Source organism: Medicago truncatula, chromosome 3 (assembly GCF_003473485.1).
Source record: "Medicago truncatula cultivar Jemalong A17 chromosome 3, MtrunA17r5.0-ANR, whole genome shotgun sequence".
Classification (NCBI taxonomy): domain Eukaryota; kingdom Viridiplantae; phylum Streptophyta; class Magnoliopsida; order Fabales; family Fabaceae; genus Medicago; species Medicago truncatula.
The window spans coordinates 47,890,360-47,906,784 of NC_053044.1; the positions used below are offsets into that span (position 1 = coordinate 47,890,360).

Here is a 16,425-nt window from a genome sequence, read left to right on the forward strand (position 1 = left end):
AGATAAAATGAAACAAGCTAAGAAATTTTACACAAACGCTAAAGAGGGTTAAACCACCGATAATGATAGTCAAAAGCAAAAGTCGCATAATTCGCTTCCAACCATCTGTAAGACTGCAACTTTATTTTATCATATAGTATTGACAATTTTTCTTCCTTATGCTGAAAAAGACGCTTGTTCCTTTCCTTCGAATTCCCAATAACTCAAACAAAAGATAGACTAATTTGTTGCAAAATAAAATTAAAAGACTAATTTGTTTCAAATAGCTAACCTAAAGAACATTTGGAAGTATTTGGCCTAATATTAAACGTAAAACATTACTACATTTAAAAAAGTATTTGTTAGCTTGGTGTTACACTGTCTACTTGTTTAAGGCAATAGATAGACCTATTTAATTTTAAAAAAAAATATTCTTACACGGTGAGGTAAGACTAGGAGAAAGTTTCATGGATAAATCTCTTCATCTAGATCACGGTGTAGAATGTTCTATTTGACACGATAAAGATGTTAATTAGACGAGGATGTTAAAGATAAAAGAACGTGAATGGTGATTTTTGTGCAAATATCTCATTTTCTTTATAAAATTTTGGTTGTCATAAAAGTTGTTACATATATCGATGTTCAAATAACATAACTCTTTTTACAATATGGTGGCATTTCACATGGGAAGATATAAAACCTTCCCACCATGGGAAAATTCACTTTAACCATTAGGATCAATGGAAGAACACAATCTTATCATACACTTCCAACACTACATTATTTTCTAACACCTTCCACCACCCTTCTCTCTCCTTCCTCTAATCCTCTCTACCACCAGCAACATCAAACAACATGTAATACATTGTTTTATAAAAAAAAAAAAATCTGCAACGCAAAATTAAAATTTTTGGAGAAGGTGGGATCAAGCCACCATTTGAATAGGTGCATATATAGTTTTGAATATCAATTGCTAAAATTAATTAAAAAATAAATGAACGCCATTTTAATTTTTAACTATTGTTAAAGTCTTCCTTTACTTGTTGTTTATTGAATTCAAGGGTTCAGCCTTAAAGCTTTACCGGTAATCATTCTCATATCAATTGTTGGCATGTTCTTTTTCTGGCAATTTATTTTTTTCAACTATGGGGTCCGTTGTTTGTGCCCATCACCGCCATCCCTTTTCCCGCCGACCACTGCTTCCACCCTTCAAAGTTCAAGCTATTATCCTAAAATGAGCTGATGGTATTGAGGATTTATAAAAAAAAAATTGAAAATTTCTTGGATCTCAAATTTATTTGACGTCTTACTTGGGCATTTCTTTAAAAAAATGAAAGAAGCAGGTTGTGGAGAGGGTAAAATCGCGGCATGACTTCTGGAGAGGGTGAATCTTGCAAAGGAACAATGTTGCGAAGAAAACATGAGAGTAAAACAATAATAATGGCTGAATAGAAGAAAACATGAGAGGAATCATATTTGATGGTGTGTTTGATGTTGCTGGTGCTGGGAAGATGGAGAGAGAAGGTTGGTGGAAGGTGTAAAATAAATAATCTAATGTTAGAAATGTATGATAAGACTGTGTTATGAGATTAATCTGATGGCTAAAATAAATTTTTCCATAGTGGAAAGGTAAACCTTCCCATCTGAAATGCCACCTATAGTTGAATGTTTCAAAATAATTAAGATCAATAGTTAGAGTAAAGGAAATTGCTAAAGTGTACGACACGGATATTCGTGCAGCTTGCAGGATTGAGTGTTTCAGTTAGTTTCTTGCTCCCTCTCTTTAAAGCCATATGCTTTTACTCTTTTGTTTTTGTTTAAAAAAAGAGAAGATAAACAAATTGTTTCAAAATAAAATCATGCAAAGACTTAAGGTTTCACGTTTAGACATACAAATTGTAATTTTTATTTGGATTAAATATGTTTTTAGTTCTTGATCAAAAATAAAATATATTTTTAATTCCTATAAAATTACAAGCTTTCACGTTTAGTTCTTACAAAATTTTTATTCACTTTTAGTCCCTATTTGCATTTTATAGGGACTATTTTGGAGGACTAAAAGTACACATTTTTTGTAAAAAGTTTTCAAAACAGAGACTATTCTTACAAACTATAATATTTTTTAGGACTAAAATTACAATTAAAATTTTATTGGGATTAAACTTAAAAACTCATAATTATATAGGGACTAAAAACATATTTAACTCTTTTTACTTTATTAATATTATAAATACACGATAAAATAATATTTTTTTGTGTGAATTGGGTATCGTAAAATCTCTTACCATCTCATCTAAATGGTTTTAAATGTAAGATAATATGTCTTTTTTTTGTGGTGGCCGGGGTTCGAACCCCATATCTTACATGTATTTTGCATTGTTCATACCAACTAAGCTAAGCTCACGAGGACGTAAAATAATATGTCTAATACAAAATATAACATATTGACATTAATTCCCTTAAAAAAAAAAAAACATGTTGACATTAATATTTTGGAATATCTTTTTTTTCTTTGGCTCCAACAAAATATAAGTGAATGAGATATCTGAGAAGAACATTAATTAGGATGGAAAAGGCAAGTAGTTAATGCGTCGTGCATGTCGTGACATATAGCATTACTATATAGTAAAACCTTTTACAACTAAAAGTGCCTTAACTATCGATTGAACCATCTACCTTATATTTAAGTTTGAAAATTAATAATAATTTGCATCTTATAGCTTTCTTACGAGGAGGCAAATTAGTAGGTATCCAAGTATTTTGTTTTTTTTAAAGCTGCCAATTCATTTTGGATGACTAATTTCCAATAGACACTTTTAATTGGCTTATCATAAGAAGTAGGTTCATGATGCGTGTGAGGTTTTAAACTGAATTTTTTTGTAATTTTCAAAAAACTTGTCTTAACTAACAAATTTAGAATTAGGATAGAGAATACATGGATCAACTGCTAAAATATTGGTTTTTCCTTTGTCTTTGAGAAGTTCACAAGGATAGTCACCAAGATACGAAGGAGGTTTGGAAATTGTATATTATTTTCAGATTAAGGGCTACTCACTAACACGTGAACTTATGATTCATAGCATTAATACTTCAAAAATAAATCGGAAGTTGAGAGAAAGTAAGACTCTAGCCCATACTCAAAAGGCGTTGGTGTTCTCTATCAACATTAATTATTTTTTCTTGAAGAAACTCATTACCATTACCATTATCAGTTTTAATAGTTTAGTAGGAAATTGTGACCACGAAGAGTCCTTTCTCCATTGCGTTCGGGACTGCAGATTTTCCACTATTATTTGGCATAAAATTGGCTTCACTAGTCCGTCATTCTTCTCGTCCTCTTCTGCTCTTGATTGGTTAAAAGAGGGAGTTGGCTGCCACCGTTCCACTATCTTCCTTGCGGGGTTATGGTGGACTTGGAGGCACCGCAATCTTATGTGTCTTAATAATGAAACTTGGTCAGTTTATCGCCTGAGTTCCGCCATTAACAGCACAGCAGAAATCATCCGTCGCTGCCTGCATAATGACGCTAGCACTTCTCCTCCAACAAGGCTGGTCCGTTGGAACAACGACAACCATGTCTGCACCATTCTCAATGTTGACGGTAGCTGTATTGGAGACCCAATTCGCACAGGTTTTGGAGGTGTTATCCGAAGCTATTCAGGAAGCTATGTCACTGAATTTTCGGGATTCATAAATAGTCCCAACGACATCCTTTTTGCAGAACTGACGGCGATATATCAGGGGTTACAATTGGCAGTAAATTTAGATTTTGAGGAATTGGTTTGTTATTCTGACTCTCTGCTTGCGGTTAATCTCATCAAGGGAGACACTTCCTTCTATCATGTTTATGCTGTGCTCATTCAAAATATTAAGGACCTGCTGAATTCAAGAAATTACTCTATTCATCACTCGCTTAGAGAGGGTAATCATTGTGCAGACTTTATGGCGAAGCTAGGAGCTACAACAGATGTTGATTTAACTGTCTACTCATCTCTTCCTGAAGACCTGCTGTCGCTGCTTTTGACAGATGAGATGGGAGCTTTGTTCCTTAGGAGCTAGCTGTTTCTGTTCCTTTTTCTGTTTTTCCTTTCTGTTTCTGTTTCTTTTTTTAGCCATGTAACCAAAAAAAAATAGTTTATTAGGAAATTTGCGAATACCCCTTAGAGTGTCCCTATGCTTCAGTCCTTTAAATTAATCAATTGTGAGACTTATTTACACTCGAGTGTTTAAGCCGCAGATTAAGGTTATTTGCCATTTCCAAAAATGCATTATGCAGAGATCGAATTGTGTTTCACTCCTTAAACTCAATATTACTTAACCAAATTAGCCACACACATTGATTTAAATGAAAAGACTTGAATCACTTCCAACTAAACTAGAATCCATAGATTGGAGTTTAGCTTTGCGAATGCTGGAGCCTTAAAAACTCTTGGACGACAATTTTATCATTTATCGTGGCCCTTATTGACTCGAGCCACAAAAAAGACTATATTTTAGCGGGTTGGTTAGATTGTATGATCTTAATATTATTGGCTTTAATTACTCAAATATTAATATTAATTAATGATACTAAAAAAAATACTCAAAGTGAAATCTATGACATAATGTTAATTAGATTAGATACTCTTCTATTTCGGGTATAAACTGCAGAACAACTCAATGTACAGGAGTAAAAAAATAGTTAAGTATACACTAGGAAAGAAAATTTATTTGCTCTAGGAAACAGAAGAAGCGGAGAAAGAAATAGTAGTTGAAGTGATAATAATAAATTGATGATGAAATGAAACTGCAAACCATAAGGCTCTCATTGGAAATTCCGAGGGGAGGGTTTGTAAAATAAGAAAAGGGAGAAGTGGAAAGAATGGAGGGCTATAAGGGTAGAGAAATTTCTCTCATTTGAAAACTAAAAAATTGTATTGAAGAAGGAATTTTTAGAAGGTTTTTGAGTGGTTAGGACAAATTTTTCAAATCTAATATATGTTGTTATAATACTTTTAAAGTTAAAAATATTTTAACTTACAAATTTCTGTATTTTTTTTCTCTGATCTCATCCCTGTGAAACTCTCCTCTTCCTTCCTCTCTTTTCATTCTCTCCATCATTTTCATTTCATTTTCCAAGATTTGTCAAATAGTCGTCATTTAAGGCAACGTTTAGCATGGGCAAGTTGATATATTTCCCCAACTTAGATCAATTTAACAAGGGCCATTGATTTAATACTAATAAATACCAATGGATAGGATTGCTCTAAAATGTTTACCTAGAACATGGATGAGATTTTAATATTAAAAAACTAATGTACACTTTTTGAAATTGTACAAATCACCTAGTTTTTATTTTTTATTTTTATAGATTTATAGATTTGCAACATGTAGAAAACGGTGTTATTTTATTTTCTGTTACTATGTTGTTTTTTAATCAAAATACATATTTCATTTTTCTTTATTATTTAGAAAAACTTGATAAATATTAATAGTAGTTGGTAGAATAATATTTACTCATTCGTTCGAATTTGAACTTTGAATCTCTAACAACTTTAACTCTCAATAATGATAATCGTAATAGTTATTTTACCAATAATATGATTTTTTTGAAAGATTAATAATATGAATTTTGATGATGTAGATTTTATCTTTTTTATGAACCAGGTGATATTCATATAAAAAATATATAACCAAGAACGTGTTTTAAAAAAATTATTATATTTTTTTTCTAAAAAAATACTATTATTTAATTATACAAAGATTGTCGTTTGAATTTATAATTTTTGGAACGAAGATCCAAAGCTGCAAAATTCTCTAAGTTCATGATTAGATGTTGTTGGGTTCGACTGACACTGAGAACATTCGACAGGAGCCATGATTCAACATACAATTAATTTAGTGAAGAGGTTGGCTACAAATGTCCAGGACGTGGGAGACAGGCAGTTTCCGGTCGAGGAAGTGCGGTTCTTAGTAGTTTAGTTTTTGCAGTTATTTCTTCTATGTATAAATAATAGTTTTTCATGAAAAAAAGAGGTCGCAAATCATTTATAAAATTCTAGCACTCGAAGTACCGGCGTCTAGAGAAAAGAGTCACATAATGTATGTAACTTGATTTGTCGAACCATCATTACATTCAAATGCAATGTAATTTACATTTCTTTCAGTTTTCTTTAAGTTTCTGCGTTTAAACTTTTAAGTCTTTATACTTGCATTTTCATTATTGCTTTCTGTCGAAAGACATTACCTTCATAACAAAAAACATTTTTATTCATCTTGTTCATAAAGCAACCTATGAATATGATGAACATTCATGTATTTTATGGAAAAAGATTGCACAATATTCCTAGGATTTCTGATTTGATCTTGCTTGTAATAATCAAAACTAGTCATGTTGTTTACCAAAAACACCGATAAACAAAATGATATCCTTATGTGATTACCATGCCCTTACTCTAACCATAACCATAGACACTAATATTCATATTGGGATTAAAATTCTCAAATGAGATAGTAACACCATTCCCTAACTCAAACCCTAGCCACTAATATTCTTATTGGGTTTAAAATTCAAAAGTCTCATGTCAACTAATTTGGTTTAAAATTGTCACTAAATTGGAAGGGATTGTTTGTAATAAAGTTAGTGTTATGGACCGATCAGAGACCTAGGGCCCAATTGCTTAGACATAATGACAAATCAAGCCCAAATACCACATTTGACAGTTTACGCGCAACACACCCCTTGTCCGCGAGGGGGGTGCAGGTAGCAACTGAGACCAGTTCAAACGAACTGTAACGTCTCTCTCCATGTTCCCAGGAATCTCTCACCGATGGTTACACTTCCCCCTATTTTGTAACCGTCGGACACATGTGTGCCATTACAACGGCTCTGCATTCACCCACCTCTATATAAAGGGGACTCCTCGCAATCCCAAGGTAGAATCTCTCTCACTTCTTAACCCCCATTTCTGATCTCTGCTGACTTGAGCATCCAAGTGTTTGCAGGTACACACACTCCGCCATTCCAGTACTCAAACTGACACATTTTCACCACCAGCAACCACTGCATTAAAGAGTACCGACAGTCACCTTCTGATCAGGTCTGATCAGTTAGAAATATTGATTGTAATAAAGATTTATTTAGCCTAGTTAAAATCCTACTTGATAAGTATCATTTAGCTCGATTAGATTTCAAATTCGAAATCATATGATATAGTTACTCCATACCCCAACCCTAGCCACAAATATCTTTATTGGGTTTAAAATTCAAAGTCATAAGTCTCATTCCAACTAATTAAGTTTAAAACCTACATTAAATTTGGAAGGGGTCATTTTCAATTATGTTACAAATTTTGAATGTAATAAAGATTCATTTATTCTAATTAAGTTTCTATGTCAGTTAATAAATACCATTTAGCTCAGTTATGTTTCAAATTTGAACTCAAATGACATGGTTAGACCATACCCTAACCCTAACCCTATCTACTACTATTCTTATTGAGTTTAAAATTCAAATTCACAGGTCTCATTCTGAAATTCTAGCGCACTTGTTTTAATATGTTCTGTCAGATGTTTTAACGTTTGCAATGTTTCGTTTAATGTTCCAACATCACGTGATAAAAAGAAATAAAAACAAGAAAATAAACGACAGGAAAGTAAAGAACACAATGAGTTTGTTGACCCAGTTCGGTGACAAACACACCTACGTCTAGGGGCTCCAAGCCAGGAAGGAAATCCACTAGTGTAGTTCTTATTCAATAGCTCTCAGCAAACTCCTCGTTTACACTATATGACCCATGACCTACCCGTATAGACTTCAACCTAGGAACTCCTAGATCTGAGATCCCATCTCATTATCGTAATGGTCAGTCACAACCCCTATGACCTATCAGACCTAAACCAAAACACAAAGATGAAGTTACCTTCAAACACAAACAACTAACACCTTGTTTCACAACTTCGGTGTAGTACACAAGAGTATCAAACTCACACAAACAATTCTAAACAAGTATCACAGACGATACAAGAGAGAACACACAGTAGATTCTAAACTTGCTTCACAAACGATACAAGAGCAGAATACATGAAGACTCAAACCCTAAAAATCTAAACTTTTTAGAATGACGGCTTGAATAACAATTAGGTCTTGAAGTCTTTCTTATATACTGAAGCAGCTTGGGCTAAATACTTAGTTGGGCTTCAGCACAAAGTAGATCGGTTCAGCTAATCTGCAAAACAAGAATCAGAAACAAAACTGAAAAGTCCTAAAATGTCGGAACATTTATAGGATTGTTCCAACCAATAATAAATATTTCCTAAAATATAAAATCTACTTTAGAACAAGGATATTTGTTTTTAGCAACAATGCAGCCAATACAAATACCCAACACATTCCAACTAATTAGGTTTAACACTTTCATTAAACTGGAAGGGATCATTTTCAATTAAGTTATAATTTTTTAATGTAATAAAGATTCAGTTAGTCTACTTAACTTTTTATTCTACCTAGTAAATATCGTTTAGCCCAATTAAGTTTTAAACTCAAACTCAGATGACATAGTTACATCATACCCTAACCCAAACCCTAGCCACTAATATTCTTATTGGGTTTAAAATTCAAAAATCTCATTTCAACTAATTAGGTTTAAAATTCTCACTAAATTGAAAGGAATTATTTGTAATTAATTTAGAAATATTGATTGTGATTAACATTTATTTACCCTAATTAAGATTCAAATTTACTTTTTTTTTTAAGGAAAGACTCAAATTATACATGATAAGTATCATATAACTCAATTAGGTTTTAAATATGAAGTCAAATGACATAGGTACACCATACCTTAACCCAAACCACTAATATTCCAATGGAGAGAGATCATCGGTTATCACATGCAAGTTTGAGCTCAGACAAAAATGGAGGATTGGTGGTTAGTGCCATGGAGGAGATGCACGAGAGAGAAGAAGAACAAGGATTTTGATTTGTTTTCTTCGTTCAGCCCATTTTCCCCTCAATGATATTGTGGTTAATTTGGTGAATAAGATATTTTTTTTTTAGGGATTGGATTCTAGGATCCAAAAAAATAATGAATAGCAATTAAGTATATTGAAAATGAGATTGAACAACGGGTGTTAGACTTTTCAATAGAGGAGGGTAAAAAAATCAAGTATCCACCCATAAATGAATTAACTAAAACAATTGGGGTCAAATTATTATTTTTAATTAGAGTCTGAATTGAAATATAAGAAAACAGGGAGCACAAGTAATCACGGTACAAGTAATAACACATATAAAACAAAATTGGTATAAGATGAAAATTTCTCATGCTAAAACCCGCTGTCATTTAATATTACTACCCTCTTTCTCTTTTCTCTTTTCTCTTTCACCCTTTCTTTTTTCATTTTCAAATGCGCAGCTTGAAAAGAAGTTGATCCAAGCTTTTTCTTTCTAAAGATTGTTTCTGAATTTTCAACAACTTTAAAAGCGCCATAAATACGTTATACGTTGCACTAAAACACACGTACTAGTAATAGTAACTGTAATAGAAGAGAGAAGAAGGTGGTACTTGCGCCATCATATATGTATATTTCGGTATATACATATATATCTGGTTGGATAGCTTCTTCACATGATCATATATTATTATGGAGACATTTATATATATATATATATATATATATATATATATATATATATATTCTCTAGATAGAGTGACACATGCATGCATACATAGAGAATCCATAGCTAGCTTCTACCGTTAATTTTCATTAACACACATAAAATTTATCTATTTCGTTCATCTCCTTCAAATCCCCTATCATTCCCTCCTTGTTTCACACAGTACACCATCACACATAATTCAGAAACGAGACTATTTTTTCTTGTGAAATAGAGGAGGAAAAGAGGGACACTAAAAAAGTACATAACAACATCAAAATATTAACATGACTCTCTAACCAAAGACTATATTTAGACGACGTATGCAACTTGGTTAACTTTCTGAAACAAGAGCTTAAAATTAACACAATTATATATTGAGTATTCTATATTATATACTATACCATATATTAATACATTATCATTTTATGTTAAAATACGTATATAATGGTTTGTTTCAATTATAAGAAAAAATCTTAGGGTGAAATTTTTATTTATTTTTTGACAAAATATTATGGTGAAAGATTAGCTCTTACGTTGATTGTATTGCTAGATTTACTTGGTAGTAATTGTTAATTCATCCGGTAGTACATTTATTTTTATTGTATCTTGCTAACAAGTGTTCTAAGGACGTTGTTTAAGAAACTCACAGAAAGAAATTTTGTCTTGAAAATACAAGTCAAACACACATAAAAGTCATAACTATACAATTTTCAATGTAAAATTTACGACTTTTAGATTCTTAAACAATGTCTTAAGGGCATTTGTTAGCATTTTTCATTTTTATTTAGAGATACTGGTTGCTGAAAATGATGTAGTCTTAATTATCTCAGTGAATTGAGGGTGGTTCCATTTCCCTATAAAAAAAAAAAAAAATCACTTCCAAGCTTAATTAAAACGGGTTAATTCAAAAACAAAAAAACGGGTGTGAAAGGACAAATTTTCATCCTGCAGACAAAGAACGAAAGAATTTCACATCTTATAGGTTTTTAATGTACATGCTTTAACCTTCTTCAAAAATATATGTATACACGAAAAATCAACATAAGGGCTTTGTTTGAACATATATATGAACCTTCTTCCTTTCTCTTTGTCTTTAGTATAATAATAATAATAATAATAATAATACATATTCATAATACGTTACAAAATTAATACTCCTTAATTAAACTAATCTTAAATTATTACAGAAAACTACAAAGAGAGAGGGTCGTGGGCGTTGCAGCATGCGTTTGTCGTTGTCTCTGTATCTTCTCCTCCTCCGTCGTGAGATGAGATTGAGGGAAAGAAATGTTGTTTCCTCCATCGATCCACATGTTCATGACTAGTACTTGATCAATCCATTTCACAAGAGACAAATTTTCATCATGTAATAATGATCAGACAATATTCTGTAACACAAAAACATGTTAGTGTATATATAACGAGAAAATATTCATACAAAAAAAAAAAACCGAGTAATTTCAACAATTTCAATCATTCTCTTTACAAGAAATGAATATATATGTGATTAATAAGCATTGAAGTAACATTGATGGTATTATTTTTTGTTACATCTGGAAAATTCACTAACCTTGGATCTAGATTTGAATATGTATTAAACTGAAAATTAATTAAAGAGACGTTGGTTCTTTTGTGATACGCAAATCCTGCCTAGAAAAAAGCACACAGAAATATAAATTAGCATATGTAATACATATAACTCAAAAGCAAATGTAAGTATCACCAAAGAGGATGAAGAAATTAAAATTGAGCAGTGGGGAATGAATAGGTAGCAAATGTTGGATGGGAGGAATGAAGCCTGGTCCGAGAATTAATTAGATATGAACATATCGATCAGATCAAAACAGATCTGAGCATTCCTCGAGCCAGACTGCGTTCCTCTCAGCCTAACCTTTGCATAATTGACTAGTTTAATTATGATCATGTCACGTGTGATCAAATGAAAAGAGGTTTAATTTGAGGGGGATGAAGCCTGGCCCGAAGCCTTAATCATAGTAGATAGATCAAACTATGAAAAGCCTTGAGCCAGGCAACATTCCCCTCAACAACCCACACCATAGATCATCTGAATGTTATTCTGCCGCTTACCCTCTCTTATTTCACTATGACAAAACCCTAACTATAGTCTCATATATATAGGCACAACTGCATATCACTGACCCTCACTAATCTTTTTTTATTATTCACCGCGTTCATATGTTCCAGCCAGTCCCTAAAATTATTATTTACCTCCCAAGTTTTAGATGTGAGACATGTGGAAAAAATAAAATCAATGGCTGTGATTAAAAGGATTGAAAAAAACAATTCTTTAATGAAAATAAATGCTACGCGCTCCTTCTTCCTACAAACTCTATCATTATTATCCTTGAGTCAAAGATAAATATCAATCAACAAAAAACAATGTAATATTATTTATACTTATCCAATCCAACACAACAATCAATATAACTGAGATTTAGAAGAGATGCCCCTCCCTCACTACCTATCACCAACTAAGGACTATTATGTTCAAATAAAACCGCGACCAAGATTCTAATTTTAACACGTTTTTTAGCATTCACTCTCTTAAGGCTTAAATGCACTTTTCACCCCATGTTTCAAAAAGTTGTGATTTTGGCCCCCTTATAAAATTTTTTGGATATTTTGACCCCCTAACTTTCGGCCCTCTTTTGATTTGCTGATTTTGATAGAGATTATGCCAATTTCTCAGTCTCTGATGGTGTAAATTGGCATGGGGATAGAAGGATGCTGAAAAGTGGAGTCCAAACTGGCATGGTGTAACTTTTGACCCCCCCTAAAGAAGGATCCACTTACCAGTTTGGACTCCACTTATGATGTCAGTTTGGCACCATGCAAGTTTGGACTCCACTTATTAGCATCCTTCTATTCCTATGTCAGTTTACACCATCAGAGACTGAGAATTGGCATAAAATCAGCTAATCAAAAGAGGGCCAAAAGTTAGGGGTCAAAATATTCATTTTTTTTAGAAGGGGGCCAAAATCGCAACTTTTTGAAACATAGGAGGTGAAAAATGCATTTAAGCCTTGAATTAAATATAAATTAAATCTCACCTATTATAATTGAGTTCTATATAAAATGACGAGATCCGTCTGAATTTCATTCAATAAAAAAAATAGATTAAAAAGAGAACGTTGCTAATATTTTTTCCGTTAAAAGAAATTTAACTAAGGACTATTTTGTAATTTTACTGTACTCCCTCAATAACTTATCGTAAGACTCTTCTAGAAAATGTCATGAATATTAAAATAATTTATGGCATAAGACTTTTCTAGAAAACTTTATATGATTATTAAAACTAGTGTTCATTTTTTTAATTTTACTAGTATAGTAATTTTATTTTTTAGAAATAAGTTTTATTTACTAAGATATCTTTATTTATAAATGATGGCTAAAATAGTTAAAATTATTTAGAGAGAATTTAAATATATTATTGAGTCAAAAACATATTAAATATATTACTGAAAAGGGTAGTTGGTATTTTATTAATCATTTTAAATGAAAAAAAATCAATACCAAACAAGTCAATCCAATAAAAAGAATTACTTAACTTTATCCCATAAATGAAAAATAACTTTTACCAAGTTGTTCAAATTATGGTTTATCCCTATATAATTATTATATTGAAACTCAAATCATGTAATTTAAAGATTCTTTGTTTTTAAACCTTCTGGACATATAATTGTATAAGATGATGTGATGAGGGTAAAGTAGAAATTTGTGAAAATGGTAGGAGGAGAAAATACCTTTAATCTTGTAATTTGATGTCATGAAAATTTAAAAGAGAAAAAAAAAATACAATGTTGGAATCCATAAAAAATATTATTGTGGGTAAACCGGAATTCCCCAATAACATGCGACAAAAGTGCATTTAATACTTAAATATAAAATACTTATGTAAAATTAACACATTTTTCACAATGTAACTTATCCTATAAGGTTATTCTCTTTTACACATTTGTGACATCAAATTATAAGATTAAAGGTTTTTTTCCTCCTTATTATTAGAGTGAACTATGGTTACCCTTAGCCACATTATCTATTTTGTATAGTTATATATTTCGAAGGTCTGAAAGCAAATAATTTTTTAACTTTAAGCTTTGAATCCTAAAAATAATAAGGCTTAAATATGTAAAAAGTCCCTGTAAGTTCATGTGTTCTTGATTTTCGTCCTTGTAAGTTTTTTTGTTCTAAAAATGATCCTGTAAGTTGTTAACCTTTTAATTTTAGTCCCTAACGTTAACTTCCGTTACAAAAACGCGTTGCTGGCAAACAGATGTCACAAGTGGCAATCGATGACATGGCAAAACACGCTTATGTGTACTCACAGATCAAAAGTGACTAGATTTGAGGGACCAAAATCAAAAACGCAAAATTGCAGAGGGATGAAATTAAAAAAACGTAAATATAAAAATTTGAAATTTAAAATTTTCTTCTTCTTCTTCTTCTTCTTCATCTCCAACCTCTGTTTTTTCTTCTTCATCTTCAACTCCAATTTCTTCATCTCTAACAACAATCCTATTTGTGTTATTTTAAAAAATGAACAACTATGACATTTTTACATTATTTCATACATATTCAGCTTGTGCGGCCTTTTAAATTTATCAAACCAAATTGAATGAACAATCCATATAAGATATATTTCCACAAATCAATCCTGCCTTAGAACTCTCAACAAGAGAACCATCAGCTCATCGTTAAGGAGGACGAAAATCCAAACAAGAGAATCAATAATTGAAAATTAGTAAGTGTTTTGTGGTAGATGATTTGAAAACGTGGATGAAAGAGAAAAACAAAAACAACACTTAAAGAACAAAATAAATACATAAACAAATGACATAAAAAAACCTAGAAAACAGAGCACACAACAAGAACACAGCAAAATCAATATGGTCTAGGAGTTCTTGCAACTCTGGTGTCATTTCTCTATGTTCTGCTTCCATTGTTAGAGCTTCAAGCTCATAAATTATCCGTCAATACCACAGTTTTCATTTCATATGGTAGAAGTTCTTTATTGTTGATTAAGTTTACAATGTTAAGCAACTGATATAGAGAAGATGCCCAAAAAAATTGGAGTACAATTATGATTTTGAATAATGATTTTAAGCGTAAACATTAAATTATTTCTTTTCATTGAATTATTTCACAACTAACTGCTTCTTTGCAGTAGGTTATCCTTGATAAAGAGAAACAAGTAGCCATAATGGACATGGTCAGGGAGGTTGATGATGGTATCGAGACTCTGTGTTTGAACTTACCGGCAGTAATAACGTGAGTATCACATTTGATTGAATTTGTTGAATCAATCTATAATGCTAATTGTAATCGATTATGATTGGCTAGCATGAGCACTACCCAACAATTATTCATTGCATAACTCCATAGATGCAATTGGTTTGTTATGTGAAAGCTACGTATAACCACCTTCAATTCAGTTGTTTTCTTTTGGATCAACTTTCAAATTTTACCAATTAGCTTTCAAATTGTTGCAACTACCAATTAGGTTTTGCTTGATTTTCCATCGAGGGCTAATTACTGAAATTATTTTGTGGGAACATCTGCAGAGAGATGAAGAAGATGGGAGAGAGGAAGAAGACATACAGAGATATGAAGAAGATAGAAACAATGATTTTTAAATTTTAAATTTTGATGTTTACTTTTTTTTAATTTTATCCCTGCGTAAATTTGCATTTTTGGTTTTAGTCCATCTGCCAACACTACTTGTCATCTCAACAACTTTTGCCAACTCAAAACGTGCCACCTAGGCCTCCGTTACCCACTAAAGCGTTTTTGTTGACGGAACCTGACGACAAGGACGATTTTCAAATGGATTCGAAAATACAAAGGTTGTTTTATAACAAAAAAAACTTACAGGAACGAAAATCAAATGGCGCTAAATTACAGGGACCTTTTACATATATAAGCAAAATAATAATTAGAGAGGAATTTGAACTTTAAGCTTTTGAATTTGAATAGGTTCTATAGGTTACCTTCTACCTTCTATGACTAGATAATGGAACCCTTCTCTTTGTTGGTTAAACATGTGTTTTGTTTTGTTTAGCTTTGTATTGACCTCTTTTCCATTTTTTTATACCTTTGACATAAACAAAAAGTTGTTTATTTTTTGCTTTTTTAAAAAAGTGTCACGGAGAGACTAAGTAACATGACTCATAAAAAAATAGACAATTTTAATAAACTAGTTTCACTGATCTCTCAAATTGAGTCACACTTCTAGATGATCTGAACTTTTCAAAAGCAATATTCTTTGTGAATGAATGACCTATAGGTGCTGGTGAAAAAACTGATATGTTACATGTTACCACAAGTTGCCTCCCACTCAAACCTTGAGAACAAAACCAAATTCTAGTATGATAAATTTATAAGACAATCATAGATTTACAAAGAAAAAGTAACCAAAGTAATAGAGAGAAAAATAAAAATATAATATGAGTATGAGAGAGAAAGTTTTCAAACAATGATCGTACACTCTCTCATGCTCTGTTGAAATTTGGAGTCTAACTTATCCTTACAAAACTGGTTCACAAGATGAGGAGCGTCTCCTCTTTATAACTCTCTCACACTGTTGAAATTTGGAGTCCAACTCATCCTTACAAAACTGATTCACAAGGTGAGGAATGTCTCCTCTTTATAAACTCTTATCAAGAGTGTTATTTACCCGATGTGGGACTTGAGTTAAGGATGAGTTATGCCCTAAATTTTAACATGGAATGAGAGCTTGTTGAATTCAGGGGCCACCTACTTATCCACACACCAAGCTAAAAAAGAGTGAT

General features: G+C 31.9%; 1 protein-coding gene across 1 annotated transcript; it reads left to right on the forward strand.

Annotated features, from left to right (window-relative positions):
* The first annotated feature begins 1,439 nt into the window (after positions 1–1,439).
* LOC112420259 (uncharacterized) lies at positions 1,440–4,038 on the forward strand. The gene is made up of 2 exons (XM_024779019.1): positions 1,440–1,503; positions 3,440–4,038. Exons 1-2 carry the CDS (start codon positions 1,440–1,442, stop codon positions 4,036–4,038), a joined length of 663 nt encoding a protein of 220 aa, XP_024634787.1.
* Positions 4,039–16,425: the final 12,387 nt, after the last annotated feature.